Raw genomic sequence first — 25,068 nt, 5'->3', positions numbered from 1 at the left:
GGTCTTGAACTCCCAACCTCAGGTGATCCACCCGCCTTGGCCTCCCAAAGTGCTGGCAACACCAAAGTATTATTTTAATTATTTTTTTTTAAAGGCAATCTTGGGTAAATTACTTCACTTGAACCACAGTTCATGTGGTTGTAAATGGGAACCCCACCTCCTACCTATGAAGGATACCATTGGGGTTAAATGAGATGGATGAAAAGTTCAGAGAATAGTGTCTGCCACACAGCAGCTACTAAAAACTGCTAGGTACTCCTTCCTGAAATCGATCTGGGATTCTATGAGAAGGCAGCTGAACAGTATTTAATACAAATCACGGTCCTAAATGACCTGAAATAAATTCACATACAGTTAGACTGTTGACATGTTAGATCACAAAAAATCTACAGTCACCTGACACCACCATTTCTTATGTGGACTTCTTTTAAACATTTATTAAAAAAGCAAAATGTATGTTCATCTCAAATCTAACAGTTAAAAATGGTAAAGCAATACAAACAATGTGTTACTAGCAGCATCCAGTCATTAGAATCTCACCCTGCTTCTCGGTCTGATCTGTGCAAGCTCAGTCTCTTCTGAGCCTGCAGCTACCTCCATCCCTCATCGTAGTGCAGGCCAAACCAAATTGTATAAAATTAACAATTTAAGGTTAAATAAGCTTAAATAAGGGTGTTAAATACAAGACACTTCATCAAAGCTTCTGTACAAAGATAAACAAATCTGGCATTGTACAAGTGGTTCCGCTGGCTCACAGCACACAGGGAAGTTCTAGTGAGTAAGCAGATTCACTCTCATTTTTTTCCAGCAGAGCAACTATACAAAAGTGAACTAAGAGTTGAAGTGACTACTGACAACTCGGTGAGCCATTTACAAGGCATATGTATCTTTTTTTTGTTTTTAATCAGAACACTGTTAATATTCAGGCACCATTTGTTCCTGCAAATAAATAAGTCTCTAAGGTAACTGCATCTGAACTAATGTTAAACACAACAGTGCTTTTTTTTTTTTTAATCCCCCCACAAAGCTTTTCCAACTATGTACTATGCCTCCTTTCTTATTGCTATGGTAATGTGGCTGTGGAAATAAAACTACTGTACATCCAAAAAAATAGAGCACCTTTAACATTAAAGTATATGTCTGATTATTTGTTCTCATGTTTATTTTACAATACTAAAGCCCAAACTATGGTAAATTGCTTTACATCTCTACCAGGTCACCTGATATACAGGAAATAAAACTCAACTATCTTCCCTCTTGAGGTAAGCCCAAGCCAGAGCATTGTTTTAGCAGAGTCTAAAAGAAAAAGGTCTCAACTGTCGCCAGGGTTTACATTCATCTTCACACCAGGAGTTACATTCATTCATCTTCACATTGGCGCTGCTCTCTGCCGTGGCTACCGAGAAAGAGTCGAGGCTCCCTATCCTGCTGTGGTGAATGGTGCTACACAGAATGGAACAGCAAAAACATCTACGATTGGTTGAAAGCACACAGAAAAACCACGTTTGTGACTTCAAAGGGACAAGGGGCATTTCCCAATGGTCCCTTGATGAGGTGCGGACTGGCTAAGATTTTTTGTCGATGGTGGTGAAAAACCATTCTGTGAATTTCCGCAGCTGAGCTGTCGCGGTCTGGGACTCCTCCTGCAGCCTCATGTTGTCCTGTCTCAGGTGCTGCACTTCTGCTTGGAGAACGGCCTTGTCTTGTTTTTCCTGGTCAGAGTAGAAATAAACTGAGTCATGGAGACTGACTGATACATTCATTCCTCCTAAGCTGGGCTACGAGAATCTTTGATTCTTATTTTTACTTATGTACTTTTTGAGGGGAGAAGGGGTGACTTTCTTCAGTGAGGGGACTTTCCTGATCCTGATTCCTGCTGATGACAAAGGGATGGGAATGAACACTCCACACACCCGGTTCTTTCATCTCATTCTGCTCCCACAGGGTGCTAAGATAGCCTTTATATAGGAAGGGTGTTCATCGTAGTTTATATTACCCTCTATCCAAAAAAGGGAGACTACAGTGAGGTTAAAGGTAATACCCCTTTGACAGATGCACAAAACTTTCTAAGTAGAAAATTGGACTCAGCAGAGCTGTTACATATGTTTATAATAAAATATGTACTTAGGTCTTTCATTCCATCAAGCTTTCCTGCTACACTATATTTCCATAATGACCCTTAAAGTCTGCCATTAAAAACTGTGTAAAAATAATCAAGACTTTCAGAAGAATCACATCTGGAGTTTCCAACATGTAGCAATAAAAAAATGTATAGCACCAGTTTCAGTTCCCCACCCTGCTGAAAGGGATGCCTTGCCCTAAATGAACAGAGGCGTCATTGTCAGATTGTAACAATCGGTATTTCTGTACTGGAATCTAACTCGACCACTAAAGCCACCACATGCCACCCCCAGCACTGTGCAGGAGCACTGAGTGAGGTGAGTGGACGCCCCCACCCTTGGCATGTCTGGTCCTGCCCTCAGGCTTCCTCGTTTCCTGAGCCCTTCCGAGGCCCTCCCCAATACCACCTGCCTGGTCACTGGCCCAAAAGATGCTGGTCCTCAGAGGAGGTCTGCATCAGAGATGACCACTCACTTTGCTGTAAGGAAAGACTCACTTCGCCCTGGATAGACTCACTTCGCTCTAAGAAGCAACTGCAGCCCACCCTGGATAGACTCACTTAGCTCTAAGAAGCAACTGCAGCCCACCCTGGATACTGACTCTGCCCGGACATTCCTCACCATGACTCTTCGTCCCAAGACAGTCTGAGTCCCACAGCTCAGAACATCTCTGCTGCGACTCAGCTGCCCACCTCTCCACATCCCTGCAAACCTTTTATTGTGATCCATGGAACTTGGATTCTGCCATGAAGACTTTGTGCACGCTCAGTCTCTCCTCCTGAAATTCCCTTCGTCTTCATGCTCTAAGTGAATCCTGGCTCCCTCCTGAGGACACCGTCCCCAGCAGCTCACTATGGGGGTCGGGCAGGCAGACAGTGCATCCCCTATTGTTCAGGCCAGATCTCCGCTCCTTCCTACAATTCCAGCTCCTCTAAAAAATGTGCCATTAGGTCATGAGACCTGCTACCCCTCCTGGCTGCAATTATCTACTGTATCCCTAGTCCCAACCATCATTACGGGAAGATTCTAGAACCTGGTTTGCTCTCTTCTTCCCATCCCACTCCTGTCATCTGTGTTGATGATTTCGAATCCACTGAGATATTCCATCTGACACTCTGGCCGTTCAGCCTCTCCATCGCTTTCTCTCAGTGATCTTCAAACCCCACCCTCCTCAACCCCCACTCCCATGACCACATCCTATACCATGCTACTGTCAATGACTGCACCTCTTCCTAAAAGTCTCAAGTTCCTACTTCTTGACCACCACCTCCTGTCTTTTAAAAATAATTTCTCCAGTATCTACTCCTCCAGTAAATGAGAGTCCATCAATCTTATCAATCTTACTCTTATTTTCACTGTCCACCAACACCTCCACCCCAGCCATTCCCCAGCAGTGACATTATTTCTCTTCAACCAGCCTGGACTCCAGACTCTTTGGTTTATTCATGCCTTGTACTCGCCCTAGGGTCCTTGTCTCTCTCTCTCTCTCTCTCTCTCTCGTCTTGATTTCCTGTCTAAACCTTAATATTGGTTAAATTCAACTCTCCAACGATTCTACACTTGCAGCTGGAGATAAGGTGACCAGGCATCTCAGCTTGCATGGGACTTTGCCAGTTCTAATATGGAAAGTTCCATCTCCTAGAAAACTTCTCCATCCCGGGCAAACTGGGACAGCTGGCCACCCAAGCTGGGGAAAAAACACACAACCAGGAAAACAGGTATCGCTTTAACTTATGCTCCAAATTAAAACGTGCTTTAGCGTTTTTTTTGGCAAGTCTCCCAAATATACCCAGTTGGTTTACACGCTGTGGTACACCCATATCCTCTATCCACAAAGCTCTTATACTCCTTCCCACCACTCTTAGCCCATGACTAGAAAAAAAAGAAACAATCAGAGAAATTTGCCAACATCTCTGTCTGGACTCTGTGTATGTGAATGAACGTGTGCATATATGAACACATGCACGTGCACACACACTCTGCTCCACTCTGGTAACTATGTATGAGCTGTCGTCCCTACTCCTATCTAAGGCCAGCTCCCTCCTTGTGACTAGATCAGAACTCCACCCACTTGCTCTTCATCCTCATCATGATTTCCCTCCCAATGGAATCCTTTCCTCAGCATTCTCACCAGCTACGATTTCTCCCTTCTTCAAAAGCCAAACCAAACCATCACAACAAAAACCTTCCTGTGATGCCCCCCCGCTTGCTACCGCACCCCATTCCGTTTCCCTGGACAGCCAACTGGCTCTCCAGCACAGGGTTGATGGAACAGAGCTCAGCAAGTATTTGTGGGATACAGGATTTAATTTCTTTTGAGGACGGACCATGTGCAGGTTGACATGTACAGCAGAAGTTCTAAGGGCTGTGAAGCTGATTCAAGACAGAGGACAGGACTCATAGAGACCAGGCTTTCTGGCAGCAATGGAGTCCTCTGAGGTCAGCTCATACAGAGTTGGTGCAACTGATAACTCACTGAACTAAAAAATGCTGGCCCACCATGCTTCTACTGCACACTGAAGATTAGCCACACCAAGGGCTCATCCTCATTTACTCATATCCATTGAGATCCCCGCATCCCACAAAATGAAATACATCAGCTGCAGGTCAGCAGATGGCGTGAGCCCTCAGGAGCATCTGTTTGTATTTATCATTGGTTTTTGTGTAAGGCAGTTTTCTTTCCTGAGTCTCTTCAATTTATCTGTAGTAGTTATAAGGTGCTGATTTTATAAGACAAAGAGTTCTGATTATGCTCTTCCAATTGATTACCTTCCGAAGGTCGGTTTGGAGTTGTCGAAGAATTAATTCCAGCTGATTGACTTTCCCGGTCAGTGGTGATGGAGAACGCTCCCTAGCAAATAAGGAGAGAATTAGAAAGATTAAAGAGAGTCAACTGAGCATTTTTTTGGTCAAGTTTTCACTCAAAAAAATGATTTCATGTGCTTAGAGCCCAGCAAGCAGATACGTTATATTATGTCAGAATGGGAAAGTGTCTATATTGCTGATCTAGTGGAAAGCCCATTCTGGGACTTTACTGATTTAAAAAGAGATCCAGAATCTCTATAGATATACGAGTTGGTAGGAAAACAAAAGATATATTATTTAAATTGGTTTAGCCAATGGAGACAAGGTAGACCCAAATGAAGTCCTGGGAACCAGTCAATTTCCCCAATTTGCCTTTCCCTATGATAACAATATTATAAAGCTCGTTACCAATGTGAACATGCAAGTTAATTAAGTTAATTCCAAGTTCTATATTCAGCTCACATGGAAGATGGAATTAAGAATGGATGACACAGGTAAAGAATACACATTTCACGGGGAATGAACATGTCATGAATATAGGGGAAAGACTGGGATGTTCCCAACATATTTCAATGGAGGGCATGAGGCCGGATCAAGGACCAGGTTCTGGGAGGGGCCATGCCCTGGGCTGGTGAGCACGTGCAGCCTGGCAGGTGGAAGGCCAATCGGCGAGTTATCCCTGCCTGGTGCTGTTGCAGTAATTCAGCAGCAGACGCTGACCTTGAGGCCTCTTCTTGCCCTCTCTGACAGTGAGGATCGTCACCGTGGGCACAGGGTCACAAGTCTTGGCAGGCAGGGTGTGCCCATGGAGCAGAGTGGTCATGCAGCCAAGAGTAGTCTCCCACAGCAGGGCAGGGAGCCAAGTAGTCCCACTCAGTCCCTTCTCTGGATTCTTCAGGACTGGGAAAGGGCACGGTGCAATATGGTCGCCTGCCTGGCTCAGGGTTAGTCGGTTAGCCAAATCTTGGCTAATCATGCCTGGAACAGCAGGAGGGAGGGGTCCACAGGGGCTTACATACCCAGTTGTGTCCATGAACTCTTTTCCACTGCCTGGATCTACACATAAGGGCAGCTCTTGGGCCCCTTCCAGGTCCTGCCCATGCTGCATATCTGTCAGGGTGCAGAAGGATGCCACCCTCTGGTCTGGGAAGGGGAGAAACACACACAGAAAGAAGGGTTAGTAATCAATGCAAGGCAATGTTTCTTTGTGGAAATGCAATAGCTAAATAAAATCTTTTCCCCCCTTCAAACCAGTTACTGCCTTGTTTTGGAACAAAACAAAGAAAAACAAATTCAGGCAAGCTTCTGAGAAGGAGAAAGCATGGAGATTGGCTGTCCTCCTACTGGGCTGTATGGCCTATGCACATCACAGCCATGGGGACAATTAGCAGACACTGGATTTGCTAGAGCCAATTTGCTTTCTTCTTTCCACATCCCAAGAAATGCCAAAGCTGCTGGCTATGCATGAAATAATAGCTGGATAATGACTCGACTGACAGAACCAAGGAGAGGGACCTCTCTCTCAAGTTCTCCCCAAACCCAGAGAAGGTTCTGGAGACAGAACAGCCAGGACACATGTCCCGCTGTGCACCCCCAACCCTCAGGGCGTGAATAACCATGCAGACGTGCAGACACATGAAATATACAGAAAAGGTTACAGGATATCAGGAGCCAACGAGCAGCCCCAGACAATCACCTAGATAGGACGTGTGGTGACAGAGCAGCCCCAGTTCTTCATCTGAGTCAAGACCTGAAATAAGATTTAGAATTTTCCTATGAACAGGAGTATCTCTCTATACTTGAGAATCTCGGGGGCCCACAAAATGCGGTTGTGTGAAGTACAGCGTGTGTGTGTGATGGACCAGGGGAAACCCTTGAGAGCCAGTATCATGTAACTCCAATGCAATGAGATGACACATTTCATGTTTTCACTGTTGGTTGGAAGCGGGGCTGTAGGGTACAACAAAGACATGTGGTATGCCATACACACATGGATCCAACCATGAGCATACACAACTGTGGGCTTACTTAAATGACTCACTCCACAAATCCAAAGAGAGTGGTGGTAAGAGAGATTAGCTAAGTAATCTCACTAGAAACACTTAAAGGAAGATCTGAGGGGCTCAGTATGTACAGCAGTAGTACCAATGATCAGTATGACTACAATGCCTTATCTTAGCACAAGGACATCTTTATTCTTGGCACTAGGAACTTAACATTCAATGTTTTAAGAGGTCGGAAGGAAAGGGAATAGAATAGTCTTAAGAATGGGTGCCAGACTGGCCCGGCTCCGGGGGCTGAGCACTGAACAAGAACAGTAATCCAGAAATGCTGAATGGCATGCAGAAAAATATTCTGTTTTTGAACCATGTGGAAGTGAGAACCTCGCCATCTATTCCATGATCACTTCACCCTCATTCCCTGGAGTCTCTCTGCTTGGTTTCTGAGCACACGTTATGTATCTACAGTAGGAATCTGAGGTATACAGCAGGTGTGTCAGTGCTGTGGCGGTCCTTTTCCTATGAATTGGTTAATGCTGGAGAGACTGCACTTGGATCCGTGTCAGGAGTGCTCCGCTCTTAATTTACCCCACTCTGCCTCCCTCTGGCTGCTGGACAAGCCTCCTAATGAGGCTACCTGCTTGTTTGCTTTATGGCAGGTCATTCACTTCCAGTTAATTAAAAAGGATGGTCACATTGAAGCTGCCAGGAACATATGAAGTAAAGCCAAGGCTGTAGGCTGTGGCCATGGTGCTGAAAGCACTGTCAGTGCCCTGACAGAGGCCTGAGCCCTCCTGAGTGCACCCAGCTACTGATTGCATTGAGAGTTCTCCATCCACGTGGCTCCATTTGCTAACACACCTGCCCTAGGCAGGCAGATGTCTTTCAACTAATTCTGTAAAGCTCCCCACATCAAATCTTCCATAAGATGATAAACATTCTATAACTATACATTCCTGAGCATCATGTTACCAATTTGGTACTGCATAGTAGGCTTTTTGCATAAAGTAATTTGCAATTTAATTAAGATCAACAACATAATTGGGGCCCTGCCAACTTCTACATATGATGTGACGTGCACAGCAGAGCTGGGGGCAGAATCCTGGCTGGGCTTCAACTGCTCTAGGGGCTGGGTGGTGAGGTCTGGCCTGCAGTGGTGTCCAACATAACCCTCTGTTCCGTAAAGAGCCCAGAATATGGGAACACATCACATTTTAAAAAACCTTTAGGAGATATATTTTTATTCCATAGTGACTTTACTGACCAGAAAAGGAATGGAAAAGAAAATGGATAAAAATTTGTCTAACTCTTAAGAGTTTCATTGACTCATCCTCGTTTTATGCAAGCCAGCGATAATTCAGTTACGTTTCTTTCTCAATGTATTTGGGTCTGGTGGTCAAGTCTAAATACATGGATGAACATGCCTTAGCTTCCTTCATTTGTTTTTACCTTAATTGATAAAATATCCACATATTTAACAGAAACAGAATTTGCTACAGGCAGTCATTCAGACATTCCCTAGGGAGAAACAGGGTCCTACTGGTCAGGAGGCAAGAAGCCAAAACCAGAGTTTTGCCAGCAATGTAATTTCACAAACAGGATTTCACTTTGGAATTGAAAAGCTTGGGAGGCTGAAATGCAAAGAGAATGCTATTTGATTAAGTACAGACACCAAACTACTTTATAAAATAGCTAATCTTAGAGACAGTTTCCAGTGGAAGCTTTATGCCCCTTCAGCTTATTTCTGTGATGATAAATATTCAATAATCAAGCAATTACTGAGATAGAATCAAATGGCACCAACAAAACCATCAGAAAAGACAGGCACAAGAATAGGAGCTTCACGTACACGGTCACAGTTGGTACAGACCCAATCACCCACACTCCACACGTGCAGCCTCTTCGGTTTTCTTGCCCGTGCGAGCAGATCTGGCTAAGGTGGAACGCTGGGCATGGCTGACACACAAAACAATCCATCCTTTAAAATAATCTTTTAAAAAATCTTATTTCAATGTCAGTTTCTTATCTTTGGTGCATTTAGCACTAAACAAGAAGATGAATAGTCAACAGGCTATTCCATATCCTAGAGCCAAGATGGCAAAACAGATGACTGCAAGTCACTCCCATGACCCCGTCTAGGATGCCTGCAGCAGCAGGAATGTAAGGCCAAGGCTGGATTGGCAGGGGTGAATGGTCTGATCAACACGTCATGTCTGTTGAACGTGAAGGCCAAAGCTGGATTGGTGGGGGTGAATGGTCTGATCAACACGTCATGTCTGTTGAACATTAAGGCCAAGGCTGGATTGGTGGGGGTGAACGGTCTGATCAACGTGTTATGTCTGTCCAACGTAACGCCAAGGCTGGACTGGTGGGGGTGAATGGTCTGATCAATGCGTCATGTCTGTTGAGGGTGAGGAATAGGACGATAGCGCCTGCCCTAGATACATGCCAAATGGGACACCCAAGTACGAGGCTAGTTTAAATTAAACCTATTTCCACAAATACAGCTGTTCTAATATGTCTTTGTTAGAACTGCAAACTAAAGACAAAGTAGGGTTTTGTAGTTACATGTAGAAAATTAAAAGTTTTGATTTTGACACCTGTGCTTATTGCATTGCAGAAAACTGACTTAACTGGCCACTAGGAAAGGAAAAAAGGCTGCACTGTACTGTTTTCCACCTAAAATTCTCTGCTTTAGACTTTTGGAAGCCCATCCATGCATGTAGAAAGATAATGGTCTAGTATCTGCCTATGAGTAATTAACGAGAAGAAGTCCTGAAATTATTCTTTATTTAAGAAACAACTATTGCATTGGCCTGAAACCATTTTAATTTACTTTTGAGATAATTTAAATGGATTTACTATTCCAAATTTGACTTTGCATTTTTCATCCATGTGGTAGTCATTTTTCTTTCCATTTTTTTTCACTAATTATGTTACCATTAGGAGTTACTCAGTAAGTCACATTTTGTTTATATTTGTATACACACACACTCTCTCTCTTATACACACAGTGGTCAAATATCAATAACTATAGCAACTTTATCAGCTTTAAGCTGAAGCTTCATAACAGAAAAAGTTCTCATCATAAAAAGTGATGTTTATTATGCTCTTTAAGAAACCAAGGGCCTAAAGAACACAACAAATTAAAGATACAGACTTCGAATTTTTGGAAAATACGGTTATGTGGAGCATTTCATTGCCACAGTGGTGCCTGGAATGTGAATTGTTAACTCTGCATGTGTCTTTCACATTGATATTTGCACAGGAGCACACACACATCCATGCTCCCAAACAGCTATGGGAAGATGGCGATCTCCACCACCAACTGGGGAAGTGTGGAAACCTAGGAGGACAGGCCTTCTTAGGGCAGCAACATGGAATCCAGAGTCTAAGATCACTAGTTGGTGATTTTACCTTTGAAGCCTATGTTCACTGAAAACAACATTATCCATTCAACAAATGCTAAAAACACACCAACTGCCTCTTTCTGACATTCTGATGAAATCCTAGAGCATCTGAAGAGACTCCACTTCCCTTCCCCAGCTTCACTGTTTGACCCATAGCCAGGTTTTCTGGTCGGGTTTGTTCCCATTACCATGTTTAACGGGGGATGAAAGGCATTATACACATTAATCAGGTACCCCCAAACTTGACATGATTCTACGTAACAAAGGGTATGATAAGCACTGCAGGGTGGCAAAACTATGATCTTATTGAACTAGATAGACCATCAATTTCACTTAGGAATTCTGACATGTAAGAAGGACATGTCTTGCCCTCCAACAAACAAAATAACTGCATACATTAAAACAAAGTCTAAAATGTGACTCTGCCAGCTTTTCAAACTTGACCTTACAGCATGTGGGAGGCACAGGGCATCCAACTTACTTTTGCCTTCTTAGACCTATGAAGGACTGTTTTTTTGTTTTTTTTTAAACTGTTTGGGTAGAGATATGTTATTTGATCACTTATTAATTTTTTTAAATGCACAATATTTTTCTATTGGAAGCTTTTTAATTCTTTTTAATAACTTTCTGTCAGCAAATTCTCAGGAATTAGATTTCTGGTTAAAAGGTGGGTACAGTTTTCTAGTACTAGTAACATATTATCATATTGCTGAACAAAAAGATGGATCACTTTATAATCTTTATAATGATACCAACTGTGAGTATTCTTCATAGCTTCCTAGAGTTACTGTATCATTTTTCATATTCAAAAAGTGTGAGCTGGTAACTCATTATTCTTTAAATTTACATGTGTGGTTGAACATTTTTCACCTTCTTATTTATTGTGCATTTGTCTTTTGTGAAATTTATATTCACATTCCTTGACCATTTGTTTACTGTGGGTTTGGTATTTTTTTGCTCGGTAAGTTCCTTTATGTACTTCAGGTATCCTGGTTTTACCTATCACATTCTTTAGAAATCTTTTCCTAAAGTCCAATATTTCCTCTTTTATTTTAACATTCTCTTTCAGGCTCCCATAATTCTAAATATTTAAATACCTTTATCTGACCATATTACATTTTGTATGTTCTCTCACTACTCCATAATTAAAGCATAATCTTGCTTCCAAAACCACAATCTTACTTTTACTTTTTCTAAAATTGACTTTTTAAATACCTAAATCCAAATGGAATACATAAATTCCTTACCCATGTAACTCTTAAATATATTCAGATTTCTGTCTGAGCTCTTAATTTTTCTTCAAAAATTCTTATTCCTATTTTTGAATTATGCTGTTTTAATTATTATTAAGTTATAATAGATCTTTTGGTCGAATATCATTTACCTATTTTCCAAATGGAGGCAAATTTCGTTTTTCAACTATTTTTCTTGAAATTGCATTAACTCTACAAGTTAACTCAGGAAGAACCGTCATCTTTACTACGAATCTTTCTATCCATTTCTAGTCTTACATATTAAGACTTTCCAGATATTAAAGCGTTCCTTGGAATTCTCTCATATTTCTGATGGTTTACTTCTCAAAGAACATGTTAATTCAATCTTACTGATATATCTAAGGTGTCTTGTGACTATTACAGTGGAAACCTGTCTCCAAAGACAGCTGCCAACAACTCCTTCCTCCCTGTGTGCACCTGCCATCAAGAGGTACAGGTAGAGTCTATGTCGCACCCCTGGAATACCGGCCTTGTGAACTACTTTGGCCTAAATAGAATGTGGTGAATACAATGTTCTGGGACATTCAAAACCAGGCCTTAAGACATCACAGAGCTTCTGCTTTTGCTCTTCTAATTCCTTAAGCCCCCACGTGAATAAATACAACTACTCTGCTGAAGGGCAGGGGTCTCACTAGGCCTCAGCCATTCCAGACACAGACAGGTGAGTGAAATCTCCTTAATGCTCCAGATCCAGTTGAGCTACAGCTGCATACAGCTGCCTGAGTGACCCCAGCTAAGATCACATGGAGCAGAAGAACCACCCAGCTGAGCCTAGTCAACCCAGAGAATCATAAGAAATAATAAGCTATTGTTGTTTTTAGCCATAAATGTTGGGGGTGGTTTGTTACATAGCAATAGGTAACTGAAAAAATTAATAACACTTTGAAATTATACTTATAAAAATATATTTCAAATATATATAAAAAAATATATAAAATATATAAATATATATTTATAATATATAAAAATAAAAATATATATTTTATTTAAATAAAAAATATATATTTTATTTAAATGAAATATATAAATAAAATATGTAAAAATATATATTTGAAATATATAAAAATATATTTCAAAATATCTAATTACTTTACCTATTTTATAATCTCTAATTAAACTTCATTTTGATCTTTTGTATTTTCTATGTATAAAACCCTATCTAAATTTTTTTTATCTCCAACATTGATCCTTTTCTTTGCATTCCTTGTTTAAATGTCAAAGATTCCAGTATAAAAATTAAAGGGCACGGTCTCAAAGAGCACACTTGCTTAGTTTCTGGACATAAGCAATCTGCTTATAAACATTTTCTATTAAGTACTATGTAACCATTTGAAATAAAGTAGATATTAGTCTTTGGGGGTATCTCTCAAATCTTAATTTTTGAAGAAATAGGTTCTAATTCTATTAGATATACTTTTTTGGGACAAACTGATATAGCTTTTAATTACTTCACCTACTGTAACTTTTTAATTAAAGTTTTTCTTTTATTAAACTAAACTCTTGCCAATAACAATGAATACTCTTTTCAATTTACTACTGAATTTCATCTAAGCTTTCTCATACTAATATTAAAGACTGAGATTGTCTTATCTTTCCTGTGTGTACGTGTTTATCAGGAAAGAATCCTATCATGCAAGAAGGCTGCTTCTGAATTTCAAAATATATATATCTATACACAAGGGCATCATTAGTCTTTGAAACTCTGAAAACAATTAACTGTAAACTTATTATTTTCAGGTAATATATTTGGTATTTGGGGATATTCCTGGGTGACTTTTTCAATGCCTTCCATACCTGGGCCTTTGACTGTTTCTTATGCTCCCTGCAACGTTTTCTTGCAAGAAATAATCTAAGTACCTTATCCACCAAATGTATTACTATACAGCTGCTTGATGTGCCTTAGTAATTAAAAAAACTCTATGTCTCTTTTTTAAAATGTCACCCAGAGAACATATTAATTAGAAAATATAGAGGACTGAGATCCACTTGGGGCCAGAAGCTGGGGGTTAGGGTGGTATACCAGTATTTTGTGCAGAAGGAACCAGCCAAGTAGGCTGCCAAGGTTTGCAGAAAATTAAGTGATCAAGTGCATCATCTTATACCATTAAAGACAGAAAAGAAATTTTCTGGGTAAATAAAGAGCCCCACAACTGGGATCAGCCAAGGTGGGCAGGTTGTGTGTATGTGCTACAGTGAATTAAGGAGGGTGTTCTGAGCTTGCATCTCTAGATTGTCCTTTGACAGGTTTCCTTCTGCCTCTACAGCTAATTACTAATACTGTACATTTACATATTTAGATTTACAGGAAACCAAGTTCTTGAGTAAGGACAGGGTCTCGTCTTGACCAGATTTTATGGGTTCAGGCTGGCCTGGTTTGCATTATGGTGGGGAGCGCAAGACCCCAAATGATCACGAGGTCTCCATAATCCAAGCCAGGGAGAGGTAATAACATTCCTATGCTAGAGGTATCTGGGGTTTGAGGGGTAAGGCAGAACCCACTGTCCTCTGCAGGGAGATGGCACAGTTCTGCACAGGTCATTTTGGTCCCACTGTCTTCTTCTCATGTTAACTTAACCTCCTTTCTAATATGGTTCATTTGTACTTTTTATATTTTGGATCAAATTTGCTATTGGTTTATCAATATTCAAAGAAAAACTGAGGTTGTTAGTTTTATTTATAAATTGCAGTGTAATTTCAATTGCCAGTTGTTTTTTTTTTTACAACTTACTTCATTCCTTTTCTTTGTGTGTTTTTCTTTCACAGTTTTTGTGGAATCTTTTTGAAGTACAGTTAAGTTAGTTAATTTTCCCTTTTTTTCCATTGAAATAAATGCTTCTGAAACATATTTTTCTTTAAAAGCTACCCTCTCTCTGGGTGTAGTCCAGATTTAGGAAGCATCTTTTTCATGATCCTAAAAAAATTGCTCTTGTCATATTCATTAATTCTTCCCAGTATAATTATTATTACAGTAACATTTAAAACTTTCTAAATGGTCAGATTTTTGTGTTTTGCTTCTCTTTTTCTTATTTAATTCTATTATCATTGCCTTATGGTCAGCAGTGTGGTCTGGAAACATGCCTCCTTTTTGGAGGGAGCTTACTGAGTCCTTGTGCACAGAATACCTGGCTCTCACCCACAACTATACCATTTATTATGGTCCTTGCACTAATAGAGTTTAAAACATTTAAGTAGTCATGATTTGACAGCTTAATTTGGTGCCTCTGCTCTATTCTTAAGTGGTATAGTAAAATCTAAATTCTTAAACTCGCGTCCAATGTCAACTTTAGCCCTTAAATGAAGGTGAACATATCATATGCCAAAATGTGTAGCATAAATGAGGTAGACCAATGGTGGAGAGGCAAGTCTGCCAGGGATCAATTACACTATTGGATTTTATAGGGATCATGGGATCTCAATCCAATAGGCAGGTAAATTCCATTTTCCAAGCCTATTTTCAGATATACTGACTGAAATAGGGGCACAGGATTATTCCAGGGAAGTCTGAGGCAATAAGCCTTTTGAACTGCGTTTGTTAGTTTGCAGCAATGACATAAACAAGCATATGGACATGTTTTGGGTTATCTTTTCTTTATAATGTTTACTCTAGCTCAGAAATGGCCTTGAGAACTGGTACAAAAAGATAAAGTCATGAGCAGGGCAACTGGATTATCTACCTGAAGACATTTCTTTTTAAAGTGCTAAAGAGATTGATCACGCTCATCACCACCATGCAACTCACGAGACAGGGGAGCAGGTCACTGGGATACAACCTGAGGCAACACTGATACAAGGGAACCTGATTAGCCAAAGGAGGCGCACATTCTCAACCGAATTTTCATAAGCTGGCTACTATCTCACCATGACATGCCACTCTATGGAGCAGCATCAAAAATTAAACACGGCATTAAGTCCTTCCACATTATTTTATCTATCAATGTTAAAGGTCAATGCTAACTCCTTCCGCATTATTTTATCTATCAATGTTAGGGGTCAGTGGTAACTCCTTCCACATTATTTTATCTATCAATGTTAGGGGCCAGTGGTAACTCCTTCCACATTATTTTATCAATGTTAAAGCTCAGATAACCAGAGTCTTCTCCTTTGGCAAACAGAATACTACATTATTTTCTGTTTAATTTAGGCATTCATGTATCTGAGGGCACTGGCTAGGAAGAATTTCCATGTCATACTTTTTCCCTTCTGTGCCAACTACCACCTATACTCTTACTTCAGCTTAGAAATAGTTGTTGATAACGAAACCACAGAACTAGAGGTTTAGGACTAGATGAAGCTTTCCTTACAGGTTCTTTGGTTCTTCATTTTATAGATGAGAAGACTGAAGCCCAAATTAATTCAGCACATGTCCAAAAGGATTACTATTTAACATTCACCAAGTTCATATTTGTAAAAGACCTAGAAGAGTATTGGGACAAAGTGTGGATGTCATAGTAGGTAAGTGACTTGTCCAAAGGCCTATGGCCCAGAAATGGCTGAAGTTATGACCAAAATCCCTAAATTTATCATTCAGTCCATGCACCATTTTGCCTTCTCTAATTCCCTGGAAAAAAAATGCATGTTCTAGCAGTCATTTTATTCTGAAGGAACATTTGAAAGGGGTGGAAGGGAACCAAGTAAAGACATAAATGAGGGTAGATACAGAGATAAGGTGATAAATATTGTTTGAAATCTGAAAGGTGATCACAAAATGCAAAAGGATATAAGAGGTTGAGAGCTGTGCTATGAGCTGGGATAGTTCCGGGCTGCACAAAACTGTGTGTATTGAATACCTACTTACTCCTTGTTACTAGCGCTTCTCCTTTGGTTATCTTGATATGTATTTGCTAAATACAGATAAAATAATAAAAGAGGCAGCCTTCCCTTAAGAAACTCATCTCTTAAGAGACAGGCTTGAGAATGAAGCAGAATTCAGTGTGTTAAGTACTCTGCAGATAGTTACACAGTGAGGCCACACAGAGATCTTATCTCTGGTCTTATCTCTCCTGAGGCAGAAAGATCTGGTCAGAGTGAGAGACTGCAGTGTGTAAAGAACACCCCAGGGAAAGAGAAAATGGTGTTACCTCCCCCCTGGGTTGCTCTGGACAGAGGTAAAGACAGCGTCCCTGTGCTCTGGTGCTGGGTCATGCCCAAGAAAGTGCTAGAAGCATGGGGAGCCCAGGAAACAACTAGACCACTAGCCTGGGGCTTCTAAAATATGCAACTAACTTCTGGTAACATCAGAGAATGAGGGTCTCCCCACAAGGCAGACAGGGCTCTTCTGAAATTTCTACGAGTGAGTGGTTTGTAAAGAAAGCAGTCTCGTTCCTTCCATTTAGGGAGCAGTGAGCGCATATTCATGTTGCAGAAGCTTCCTCCTAGCAAGCTGCCTTTTACCTACTTCCCTCGTGTCCACTTGAGAGTGGATTCCAACTCCTGTTCCCAGAGGCTCAGGATCAGAGGCACTGATACCAACTAGGTAGAGCAAAGCCACCATCGGGCCTCCCTAACGTATTACGCTAGTCACAGATGAGGGGCAGTGAGCCCTCAACCTTCTGCATTTTGACTTCAAATGCACCTCCCCTCCTGGGAAAAGAATTTGATTATGTTTCCTGAGGCCTGGTGACACAGGTGATGGGGCTGTGCTAGCAGAGACTGAGAAGGGAAAAGAAATGGGGAGTGAGAAAGAGAAGGAAGGGCCCTCAGGCCTGAGAAGGCAGCAGTGGACTCGGGCGCCTCCAGGATGCTGTGACTCAGTTACACCATGAGAGTCTCACAGAACGCAGGGCATTAAACAGCCCCTACTAAAATGATCCTGCCTCCTTTGTCAGTCCTAGCTGCCAGGTTCCCCAGTGCCAGAGCCTGCCATCGTAAAAACTCACTGAAGAATGCAGCGGCAAAGGGCAAAAAGTCGTAAGTCACGATCCCGAGAGCCCCAGGTTTACACAGTATCACCGTGAGGTCCTGAGGCTGCACGTGAAGCAAGCATCTTCCTTGTTTTGTCTACCTTTATCTGCGAGCTAGACAAAGTTGTTCCTGAAGGGGTAGCCTCATCCAAAAATGACAGAAGACAGTGTGGCAGCTGGATGGCTCTTAGAGATTGGCTAGCCCACCCACCCTCACTGACCCACATTTTAAGAGGAGGAAGCTGAGGCCTCGACAGGTAGAGACACTTGCATGGGTCAAGCCGATCACACTGTAGTCTGTGTTTACACCAAGTGAACGGACTCCTCAGCCTGTGCTCGTTTGGCGAAGCCCAGTAGCTCCCCCCTCCTAAATGTGTCCCCCACATTATACCTCAGTATGCTATGAGGAAAGACACAAGGTGCTCTCCATGTAATTTTTATTCCCACATCCTTTTGGGTAGCGTGAAATGCTGGCATCTGGACTAAGACAGCTAGTAAATTTGGCCTTGAAGAAGACCGACAGACTTTTGAGACTCTGGACAAATGCAGCTCTTACAGATGGTGCCAGAGCTAGAATTCAGGTTTTCAGATTTCTTGCCTAGTGCTCCTTTTACTAAATGACATGGTCTCCCTTAGGAAATGTCCTCAGTCATAGCCCAAGCCAGCCCCTGCTTGTTTTCATCGTCCAACAAGGCAAGGCATTCAAAACTCTGACCAGATGATGGGAGACAGACGGACTCCCCTAAGATGCCGCACAGGCCCTGCAGGAAAGCACTCCCAGGGTAAGGGGTGAGGCCAGAGGCTGGTGAGTCTTTACCTTCAAATGCCCGTGCAGCGTCCACGAGGTGGGTCCAATCTAACCCTGTGGCTGTGTCTGGGAGGGGCATCAGGCCAGGATCTGCGCACTTGGACTTATCTGATAAGGACCCATCAGAGAACCAGAACTCATCTAAACAGAAACAAAACCGGAGAGTCAGTCAGTCACGGGCACCATCCCAGAGTCAATCAGAACACAGGCACCACCGTCCCTCCCAGAGTCAGTCAGTCAGAACACAGGCACCACTGTCCCTCCCAGAGTCAGTCAGTCAGAACACGGGCACCACCGTCCCTCCCAGAGTCAGTCAGTCAGAACACGGGCACCACCGTCCCTCCCAGTCAGTCAGTCAGAACACAGGCACCACCATCCCTCCCAGAGTCAGTCAGTCAGAACACAGGCACCACCGTCCCTCCCAGTCAGTCAGAACACGGGCACCACTGTCCCTCCCAGAGTCAGTCAGTCAGAACACAGGCACCACCGTCCCTCCCAGAGTCAATCAGTCAGAACACAGGTACCACCGTCCCTCCCAGTCAGTCAGAACATGGGCACCACTGTCCCCCCCAGAGTCAGTCAGTCAGTCAGAACACAGGCACCACTGTCCCTCCCAGAGTCAGTCAGTCAGAACACAGGCACCACCATCCCTCCCAGAGTCAGTCAGTCAGAACACGGGCACCACTGTCCGTCCCAGAGTCAGTCAGAACACAGGCACCACCGTCCCTCCCAGAGTCAGTCAGTCAGTCAGAACACAGGTACCACCGTCCCTCCCAGTCAGTCAGAACATGGGCACCACTGTCCCCCCCAGAGTCAGTCAGTCAGTCAGAACACAGGCACCACTGTCCCTCCCAGAGTCAGTCAGTCAGAACACGGGCACCACCATCCGTCCCAGAGTCAGTCAGTCAGAACACGGGCACCACTGTCCCTCCCAGAGTCAGTCAGTCAGAACACAGGCATCACCATCCCTCCCAGAGTCAGTCAGTCAGAACACAGGCACCACCGTCCCTCCCAGTCAGTCAGAACACGGGCACCACTGTCCCTCCCAGAGTCAGTCAGTCAGAACATGGGCACCACTGTCCCTCCCAGAGTCAGTCAGTCAGAACACAGGCACCACTGTCTGTCCCAGAGTCAGTCAGTCAGAACACAGGCACCACCGTCCCTCCCAGAGTCAGTCAGTCAGAACACGGGCACCACCGTCCGTCCCAGAGTCAGTCAGTCAGAACACGGGCACCACTGTCCCTCCCAGAGTCAGTCAGTCAGAACACAGGCATCACCATCCCTCCCAGAGTCAATCAGGAGTCAGTCAATCAGAGCACAGCACAGGCAATGCTGTCCCCTCCCAGTGAGTCAGTCAGCACAGGAACCACCATCCCCTCTCAAAGTGGCCAAGATAATTTTTCCTGCTCTTAATGGAAAAAGAAAAAATGAGGCTGCAGTTGCCCAAAAGGGATGTAGTTGGAAAAATGGAGGTTTGTAAAAAGCAGCCGAGTCTGCACTAGTGAGAGGTCGGCCAGCATGTAAAGGCAGGGATGGCAGGAAGATTAGAATCAAAGCCACTGTATACTATTGTAATTTCGCGGTTTTCTTCCAGGGGGCTTCTTTTGAGTACATCCAGGTCTGACTATTGCAAGAGAAATCCTCATTTTCTTCAGGGGAGACTTTCCTCTTTTTAAAAGTGTTGCAGGGTTTACGTTGCTGTAAGAAGTATTGGAGCAATCTCCATCCTGATTTATAAAGCTTACTGAGGAACACTTCTAAGCTGGGCACCACAAACTTGAGATGCTTCAAATACCAATTGATTATAAAAATGTAGTAAGACTTACTTTGCTTTTATTAATACATGAGATTGAGGATGTTATTTTACGTACAAAGCACAAGTGGTTGGATTACCTTTCTGACTTAATAAGATGGTTTTATCAATGGCTAAAGCAGAAACCAGTCACCCATCCTGTATTCAATGTTGGGTGGTTTTCCTTTGGCTATGAATGGACATTTTCCATTTCTTTTTCTCCTTAAACTCTCATCAAGGTACTTAAGTGTTTATGTCAATAACAATACTCGTTAAGAACTTATTATGCATCTGAGGACAAGTTCTAAAAAGGCTTCAACTGGACTTTCTTTAATGTGCCTTTTCTGAACCTGCCCAGAACACTGCATGCAGCTGCTTGTGAACACATCTGACTAATTAGACCAATCAAAATAATGACCACCTGGCTGTCTGAGCCTGCAATTATGTTAAGTAAGGGGGCATAATTAACCAAATGCACCTGTAATTTTTATTCCCACATCCTTTTGGGTAGCTGTGAAATGCTGGCATCTGGACTAAGACAGCTAGTAAATTTGGCCTTGAAGGAGACCGACAGACTTTTGAGACTCTGGACAAATGCAGCTCTTACCAGATCTCTAACAGTTACAGCTACGCCAATTTTCCATGCTACCTACCACCTTTAGAAGTTGGGGTAATATTCCACCTAATTATTCCCTGCCTCTGTTTTGAAGGGAACCCAGTAATGGATATATTGTCCACATTGTTTCCACCCTCCCTTCTCCACATGCTTTTCTTTGAAACAACACTGGTTCTTCCTTGTTCTATTTGTTCTGTGTGTGATGTGCTCGTCCTTGCCAAGAAGTTAACCAGCAGAGGAGGGAAGCAGCAACATAGGAGTGGGAGGTGGGAAGGAGGGCACCCAGCACTCACTGTTTCCCAGGAGCATCCTCGCTCCCTACTGGGCAAAGACTGGGCTGAACTGGCTGTCAGGTCCTGTCTCAGTTGCTTAGCAAGAAACAGTTCCAGAAAGGTAAAGAAAGACTCTCAAGCAGAAAGGTAAAGAAGCCCAGGAATCTTCCTTCACTTAAAAAACACTTCCTTCTCTCTCTGCAACTCATATGCTGCTTTGCTTGAGGCAAGTTTTCTGCACCAAGTGTCAAGAAATTATATATGGAGGCAGCAATTACTTTTGTCACTGATTTCCACATGGCTGAGCTCTTCGGGAAACGGTGCAAGAGCGGCATAGCTCTGTGAGGGCCGCGGAGGTCAGGCAGGCTGGAATCTGGGCCCACTGCAGCATTGTCCTCCCTCCTTCCCTTACTGGAGGGGAAGCATCAGGGAGCGGAATGGAATTCTATTCAGATATACGGACATTTCTACAGAAAGTACATTCTGTTCATCATGTTTTACTAAGAAATGCCAACTTGTGAATTTTCCTTGTGTTTATAAAGAAACAATCCTTCACTCCAGCTTCTGGCATTCTTGAAGGCTAAAATCAAGCCTAACGCACATTCTATGTGCTACTTTTTCCCCTAAGACCACTATACAACAAGATCCTTACTTGGCGATAACAGGAGACAGGAAAAGAGAAAAATAACACAGTAGACAAGAGGGGTAAAATGCAATGAGAACAGAGGGGATGGCAGCCAGTGCCCTGATTCACAAGCTGGGATGTGAGATTAATGTCCCTTGCTTCCCCCTCCCCTGGTCCCTCCTGCAGCTGTGTGCATCTTTCACCAGTACTCAATAGAGTGGTTTCCTGACAGTCTTGGGTGAAATAAGCTCTGACAATTCCTAAGCACCTCTAAAGTTCCTGATACGTGGCCATTCATAATTTTGCCAAGGCACAAATGTGAATCTTGGTGGCCCACAGTGTGTGAGTGGGCCTGGATGCCCACAGAGCAGGCCAGCCAACCAGCTCTGAAGGTCTCTGCCCGCTGCCCCCTATGCAATGCATGCAGAGACCACACACTATGTGGCACTAATGGCTCTCGGATCTGAGATGGTTTTGGGGTGTACATTTCACAACCAAAGGCAAGCCCAGACAACCCTCACCACTTTTAATCTGTATGGCTGGCCAAGCAGGGAGCAAAAGCAAAGGACATTTGTTGGTGACATTTTTTCTTTATTACAAAATATTGTCCCCCCTCCTCCAGTGGTGAATGGGACTTCTATTTGATACTGCAGAACTGGCAGAGAAGGTTAGCACAGATGAGATGTCTCCTTTTCTCTAGAGTTTATCCGAAGCACTGTCCACTCAGCAGTCTATCCACAATGTATTTGATAAGTGACTACCGCCTGCCACGTGATGGGGGCACAACAGTGGGTAAGGCAGACAACGCCCTGCTTCCATGAAGCTTTACATCAAAGAAAAGATGATAAATGAATAAACAAGAAAATACAAGGAGTGATTAAGTCTTCTGCAGAAAGCAAACAGGGTGATGTGACTGTGAAGCTTGGTGGCACATTTGGGGGAGGCCTGTCCAAGGAGGGGACACTTGGCTGAGACACAAATGATGAGAAGCTTCTTAATGAAGAGCATAGTTCAGGAATAAAAGCTATGAAAATATGGGGATTTAAATCTAAAATCCATCATTTTTCCATAAGCAGGAAGACTTCCAATGGCAGTCTTGTTAGAGAAAGAGCCACCTATAGATCTCCATGAATAATCAACATGAAAAACACATACATTTTCTTTTCCATTGATTAGAATATCACGTAACTGGGAAAATCACTATTCTGTTTTTGTTTTTTTGAATCTCTGACATGGTCCGGATGTTGTCCCCTCTAAATCTCATGTTGAAATGTAATTCCCAGTGTTGAGGGTAGGACCTCGTGGAAGTTGTTTGAATCACGGGTGGATCCCTCATGGCTTGGTACTGTTCTCGTGATAATGAGTTCTCGTGAGATCTGGTTGAGTGTGGCATCTCGCCATCGACTCTGTCTTGCTCCCTCTCTTGCTATGTGACACTCCTGCTCCCCCCTCTACCTTCCACCATGACTGTAAGCTTCCTGAGGCCCTCACCAGAAGCTGATGCCAGCACTATGCTTCCTGAACAGCCTGAAGAACCAAAAGCCAATTAAATCTTTTTTCTTATAAATTACCCAGCCCCAGGTATTTCTTTATAGCAATGCAAGAACAGCGTAACACAGATTCTAAACTAGCCAAAATTATATGCAATACTTTTATCACTACCCCCATCACCCAGATGATGTTTACTGAGCATCTACTATATTCCAGGAACTACTGGGTACTACATCAGAACCTAGGGAGAGAATAACTAGTAAGACCCAAGTTCTATCCTTCAAAGAGCCCTGTCAACAAACAGACGAATACTGTTGTTGTTGGTCTGAGAGGGGTTTGGAGTAGGATATGCACAGTGCTGGCCGAGCGCGGTGGCTCACACCTGTAATCCCAGAACTTTGGGAGGCCAAGGCAGGCAGATCATCTGAGGTCAGGAGTTCGAGACCAACCTGGCTAACATGGTGAAACCCCATTTCTACTAAAAATACAAAAAATTAGCTGGGTGTGGTGGTACACACCTGTAATCCCAGCTACTCGGGAGGCTGAGGCAGGAGAATTGCTTGAATCCGGGAGGTGGCGGCTGCAGTGAGCCAAGATCGTGCCATTGCACTCCAGCTTGAGCAACAAGAGCGAAACTGTTTCCAAAAAACAAAAAAAAAGATATGCATAGTGCAGACCTGAAAGGGCAAGAGCAATTGATCACCTGTGCTTTGTGATGCCACAGTGGCTGGAACTGTCTTGTCTCCTCAGTTGTATGGTTTTATACGAAAGGCACCATTTGCCTCAGGTATCAAAGCCTGTTATTTTAAATCCAGCTCTCCCAAGCCTCAGGAGCCCGCACAACTCTTCTGCCCAATTAAGACAAGACTGTGGCTGGGCGCGGTGGCTCACGCCTGTAATCCCAGCACTTTGGGAGGCCGAGGCGGGCGGATCATGAGATCAGGAGATGGAGACCATCCTGGCTAACACGGTGAAACCCTGTCTCTACTAAAAATACAAAAAATTAGCCGGGTGCGGTGGTGGATGTCTGTAGTCCCAGCTACTCGGGAGGCTGAGGCAGGAGAATGGCGTGCACCCGGGAAGCGGAGCTTGCAGTAAGCCGAGACTGCACCACTGCACTCTGGCCTGGGCGAAAGAGTGAGACTCCGTCTCAAAAAAAAAAAAAAAAAAAGTACCGGCCCAGGAAAGTGGGTGGCACAAGTGTGGGGCACGTTTGCAGGCTCCCCACATGAAGCACAGTGACCTCCTGGCGTAACAAGTTTCTCACAGAGTTTTTCCAAACAGAAACCCGAACCAATTTTGCCTATGGTATCACATACTAATGTCAAATAAGAGGAGCCGTTTAGTGAGTAGAAAACAATAGTAACTGAATTTACTTCATACCCATAATACTTCTTGGGAGTTCTCAGGATGAGTCAAAAAACAGCAGGGAGGGGAGGATGCTTTCTGAAAGCATTTTTTGGGCACAGTTGGGTAGATGCCATCCTACCTCACTTCTGGAGAAGATGCTTCCCTGTGCTCATAATTCTTACTGCCCATGTTGCCTACGGACCTGAGTCAGCCTTTCAAGAGACTCATGAATTCTGTAAGGTGGGTAATATCAGGGAACCACTGCTTGTGCACCTGCTCTGGCTCGCGACATTGATCTTGTGGCTTCCCGTCTGTTTACCCAAAACCTGAAATCACAGTAACCATCTTTACTGAGTCTGAGTTTATTGCTATTATTACAAATGCCAAGGAGCCTCCCAACAGCATTTCCTGGCGGTCAGATATCTGAGGTTTCACAATTACACTTTTCAGAAACCAATGTTTATTACAGGGAAGACTGAGGACATTTGAAAAAAGAGAAAGAAGTACTATACTGAATAATACTGCCTAGTCAAATACTGAATAGTCGAAACCCTGTTTGCAGGTGGATGGACACCTTGCCATGCCACCCTTGGCAAGGATTCTTC

At 43.2% G+C, this 25,068-nt stretch overlaps 1 protein-coding gene across 13 annotated transcripts in view; it reads right to left on the bottom strand.

The window, feature by feature from the left end:
- Nucleotides 1-408: 408 nt before the first annotated feature.
- SIPA1L2 (signal induced proliferation associated 1 like 2) overlaps nt 409-25,068 on the bottom strand; it is a 236,308-nt gene continuing 211,648 nt past the window's right edge. For 10 of the 13 annotated variants that reach the window (XM_054483216.2, XM_054483235.2, XM_054483227.2 and 7 more), the window contains 5 exons: nt 18,327-18,458; nt 6,622-6,675; nt 5,945-6,068; nt 4,890-4,971; nt 409-1,712 (listed from right to left, as the gene is read on the bottom strand). In XM_054483216.2, coding sequence (XP_054339191.1) covers nt 1,566-1,712; nt 4,890-4,971; nt 5,945-6,068; nt 6,622-6,675; nt 18,327-18,458 — 539 coding nt within the window. In that variant the 3' untranslated portion in view covers nt 409-1,565. The remainder of the gene's footprint in view (nt 1,713-4,889; nt 4,972-5,944; nt 6,069-6,621; nt 6,676-18,326; nt 18,459-25,068) is intronic. The other 3 variants (XM_063671127.1, XM_054483245.2, XM_054483254.2) reach the window with 1 other exon arrangement.

This window comes from Pongo pygmaeus, chromosome 1, assembly GCF_028885625.2.
Source record: "Pongo pygmaeus isolate AG05252 chromosome 1, NHGRI_mPonPyg2-v2.0_pri, whole genome shotgun sequence".
Classification (NCBI taxonomy): Eukaryota; Metazoa; Chordata; class Mammalia; order Primates; family Hominidae; genus Pongo; species Pongo pygmaeus.
Note: the sequence above shows the minus strand (reverse complement) of the source record. Positions and strands in the feature narration are given on the sequence as shown.